General features: G+C 41.9%; 1 protein-coding gene across 1 annotated transcript in view; it reads right to left on the bottom strand.

The window, feature by feature from the left end:
- The window catches only part of clmna (calmin a), a 28,136-nt gene extending 23,447 nt beyond the window's left edge, over positions 1-4,689 (bottom strand). The window contains exon 1 of the mRNA XM_014011847.1: positions 4,286-4,689. Within this exon, the coding sequence (XP_013867301.1) occupies positions 4,286-4,370 (85 nt within the window). The 5' untranslated portion in view covers positions 4,371-4,689. The remainder of the gene's footprint in view (positions 1-4,285) is intronic.
- Between the last annotated feature and the right edge of the window lie 47 nt (positions 4,690-4,736).

Raw genomic sequence — 4,736 nt, 5'->3', positions numbered from 1 at the left:
AGACAGGTGAGACAGATGAGAGATGAGACATGTGAGATAGATGAGACATGTGAGACAGGTGAGAGATGAGACATGTGAGACAGGTGAGACAGATAAGACAGGTGAGACAGATGAGAGATGAGACATGTGAGACAGGTGAGACAGATAAGACAGGTGAGACAGATGAGAGATGAGACATGTGAGACAGATGAGAGATGAGACATGTGAGACAGATGAGACAGGTGAGACAGATAAGACAGGTGAGACAGATGAGAGATGAGACATGTGAGACAGATGAGAGATGAGACATGTGAGACAGATGAGACAGGTGAGACAGATAAGACAGGTGAGACAGATGAGAGATGAGACATGTGAGACAGATGAGAGATGAGACAGGTGGGACAGGTGAGACAGGTGAGACAGATGAGACAGGTGAGACAGATAAGACATGTGAGACAGATGAGACAAGTGAGACAGATGAGACAGATGAGACATGAGACATGTGAGACAGATAAAACAGGTGAGACAGGTGAGACATGTGAGACAGATGAGACATGTGAGACAGGTGAGACATGTGAGACAGATGTGAGTCACTGAGGTCTGCAGGAGCCTCCACGTGTTTCTGAACACGTATGACACAATAACACCAGGAAGAACTGGACGTTCTGCCTGCGTCACCAGAGTCCAACAGTTTGTTTCAAAACAGACAGAACATCACACCTCAGGAGGCTCCATCACCATCAGCTGCTGCTTTAAACATGAGCTAAAACAGCCGAAACAAGGAGTTCTACTGCCAGCCTGGTGGATCCAGACTCCCACAGGTTGGATCAGGTCTCAGCAGGTACTGAACAACAAACAGGCACGTTGTTCTTCTGCATGAAGACAAGGAACATGACAGAAACAGCCGGAGGTGGATGACAGCAGCTAAAGTTGTTTACATACAGCTGACAGCTGATTGAAAACATGTTTCTGTAACGATCAGGACGTCCTACAGGTTTAGATCTGACAGATCTGCTTCACCTCCACCAACTTTAAAATATGCAACTTTATTTACAGATGTTTTATAATCTGAGGCTAAAGGTTTGAGCCTAGCCGAAGATGGAAGCAGCTAAAAAAAAACATTATAAACATTTATCCTTACAAATACATTAAGATTTCTTTAAAGTCCTTCAAAAAATATTTGTAAGCAGCAAACGTTGCTTTTGTATTATGCTACTTTTAGCTTTTAGCTACTATGTTGCTACTTTTAGCTTTTGTATTGCTACTTTTAGCTTTTAGCTACCATACTGCTACTTTTAATTTTAAGCTAGCCTTTTGCTATTTTAGCTATTGCTCTGCTACTTTTAGTTTTAGTTATCGTATAGCTACTTATTCTAGTTACTGTTTAGCTGCTTTAAGCTAGCCTTTTAATACTTTTAGTTTTTAGCTACTGCCCTGAGATATTTAGCCTTTAGCCTAAATCATTTATTCATCTTTATCAGCWGTATCATTTTGTTTTTTGCCTAGCGATTTGCAAATTTACAGCTTTTAGTTACTATTTCACTATTTTTTTAGCTACTGTTCTGCTACTTTCAGGTAGCCTTTTGCTACTTTTAGTTTCAGTTAATTTATATGGCGCCAACATTGTCTCACTTCATCAGTTTCCTATATCATATTTATAGCTTTTAGATTCTTCCTTCCTTCCTTTTGACATGTTTAGCTAGTCTTAGTTTTAATTAACCTTTTGCTAATTTTAGCTAGCCTTTTGCTACTTTTATTTAGCCTGTTTTTGCAGAAAATACCATTTTCTCTGGTTAAAAAACAGAATTTTTCTGAACCCGAAGTCCAGTTTGACACTAAAACTCGTTCAAAACCAAGAACCAGAACATGAACCGAAAGCTAATGAGAGCTAAAGTTCTGCTGATGAGTCTGATGGTTTGGACTCATGAAGTTCTRCAGAGACAGGATTGAATTAAAGAATAAAAATAATCAGTTTACAGCATCTGAGAGAGGATTTCCTGTTTTTATTAACTGAACGTTTAAAACTGRTTTTAGAGAAATTAATGTTTTATTTAAACGGTTCTGTTCGTGTTCCTGAGCAGAACGATGGGTTCAGGTTCAGGATGAGACTCTGACTCTGTTTAATCTGGTTTTTATCTGAAAATGAAACAGTTTATCTTCATCACGGCCTTCAGGTCTGTGCAGTGATGTTTTTGTTCCCAAACCTCTGAAGCCATAAACAAGCAGAACCAGAGCTGCCTGGAGCTGCAGCTCCGGAGGTGGGAGGCAGATCTGTGTGGGATGTGATGATGATGATGATGATGATGATGATGATGATGATGATGATGTGTCGCTCTGATCTTCGTGGCGTTATGTAACGGCCCCGCGGTCGCTGCTTCCTGCTGACGGTGGAGCCGTCACAGAGTTGACGGGAACGTGTCGGGGACGTCCGGTTCAGATCTGCAGAACATCACAGGTTCTGCTCAGCTGGACGATCCAGAACTTTCTCTCCTCTCTGAGTCAGGCCTGAGTCTCGCCTCTGTGTTTCCAGGGCAACAGTTGCTCGCTATGTTTTATTTCCTGGAACAAACTTCCTCTCCACCAAACATCAGAGTTTCTCACAGAAATCTGATTCTGGGTTTGTTTGTTTGTTTGTTAATTTGAGATCCGTTTGTTCGGAGCGTCTGCAGCTTCCAGAGTCAGGATGATTTATCAACAAAAGTTCAGTTTATAATCTAACATTTAATCTTTCTAAAGTCAAAAACTGTCAAACCGACACTGACCCAAAAACAATAAGTAGGTAAAAAAAATAGATGGATGGACAGTTTACAAATTAGCTTTAAGCTACTGTTTTTGTAGCTAAGCTTTTAGCTACTGTTGAGATTATCTTAGCTTTAAAATGTTGTTTTGTGTTGATCTTAACTTTCAGGTAATCTTAGCTTTTATTTACTATTGCATTAATTTGATGTTTTAGCTACCGTTTTGCTGTTTTGAGCTTATAGCTACTATTTTGCTAATCTTAGCATTAGCCTGTCGTTTTGCCARCTTTAGCTTTGGCTTTGTTACTTTCAGTATTCAGTTACAGTTTAGCTAATTTTAGCTTGTTTTTATGGTTTTGTTGATTTATCATTTAGCTTCTGTTGTGCTAATCTTAGCTTTTAGCTACGGCTGTGTTGATTTTAGCGTTTAGCTGCTGTTTTGCTTATCTTAAATACTTCTTTTAGAGTTCAAAAAAGTTTTGCCCTTTTTAACTTTAGCTATTGTTTTTGATCATTTTACATTTTAGCTACTGTTGTTCCAATCTTAACTTTATGCTAATTTTAGCATTTAATTCCTGTTTTCTTAATCTTAGCTTTTAGCTACTTCTATGCTAACCTTAGCTTCTTGTTAAAATTTTGCTAATTTTAGGTTTAAGCTGCCGTTTTGCTGATTTAGCATTACCCKGATGTTTAGGTTGTTCTTTTAGCATTCAGCTATAGTTTAGCTAATTTTAGGTTTTATTTATGTTTTTGCTGATTTTATCTTTTAGCTTCTGTTAGCTTTTAGCTACTGTCGTGCTAATCCTAGATACTGTTGATCTTAGCTTTTAGCTGTTGTTTTGCTTATCTTTAGCTTTGGACTTATTATACTTTTAGCATTTAATGAAAGTTTTGCCATTTTGAGCTTTATGGTTTTGTTCAATTTAGCTTCTAGTTGCTGTTTTGCTAATTTTAGCTTCTGTTCTGCTTGTTTTAACTCTACGTCTCAAGTTTCATTGTAAGATTTTTAGCTGTTATTTAGCTGTTATAAATGGCTACATTTTTCTCCTTAGATTTAAATCTGGGTCTGTTTTTATTTAACAGAATTATATTTTACTTTGTGTTTGTCCTGAGGTGAACTTTTGTTGTGAATTAATTTTTAATAAAATAAATTCAACTTCAGGTTTAATTTTTATTTTAAGAGTTTCTAACCTGCTTCTAAAACTAGTCCCTCGGCGGAGGGATACCTGCTGTCCCTGCTGGTGGTCCCATATGGATCTATAGGCTGTAAATTAGTAAACAAGTCACGTGCTGAGGGGTTCCTTTATGGGACTCTGCAGGTCCTGTGTTTGGGGCTCGGTTCTGTAGCTCAGAACCTGCAGGATGAGCTGGATGCAACAGAACCAGCCTGCCCCACATCAATGGGCCGAACCTCTGAACTTTATCACGCACAGTGCTCCTGAGGAGGAGGGAGACCCTCATGAATACCTCCGCAGTTTCACCCCACCAGCAGAACCAAACTTCACGGGCCGTGCGCGCGCTCGCCGTGCACGGTGTCCCGGCTGCGGTACCGACCCGGATGCTCCTACCTTGCAGGTTCTGGACTCGGATGTCGCTGATCTGTCCGATGAACTCCTCCCGCTCGAACCAGTCCTCCCAGCCGTGCCCAGCCATCCGAACTGCGCTGCGAGGGATCCGGGTCGGATCCCGCAGAGTCCGGGTTTAGAGGAGGAGGGTTCTGTTCTCCAGCCGGTCCACTGAAACACCGAGCGGCTCTCCGTCAGCGCGCCGACATCCCTGCGCCTCACTGCGGCTTCGGTCCGTCTGAGCACCGAGCTGCGAGCCGCGGAGCTCCGGGAGGAGGAGGAGGAGGAGCCGCTGCACCTGGTTGGTGTTCCCGAGGTGGGATGGAGCTGAGCCAGGACACGCCCCCTCCTCCACCTCCGCCTTCCTGCGCCAACACACACACACACACTCACACACACACACACACACACACACGCACGCACGCACGCACGCACGCACGCACGCACGCACGCA

Source organism: Austrofundulus limnaeus, unplaced genomic scaffold, assembly GCF_001266775.1.
Source record: "Austrofundulus limnaeus strain Quisiro unplaced genomic scaffold, Austrofundulus_limnaeus-1.0 Scaffold85, whole genome shotgun sequence".
In the NCBI taxonomy this organism is placed as follows: Eukaryota; Metazoa; Chordata; class Actinopteri; order Cyprinodontiformes; family Rivulidae; genus Austrofundulus; species Austrofundulus limnaeus.
This window is presented reverse-complemented; position numbering and strand designations above follow the sequence as displayed.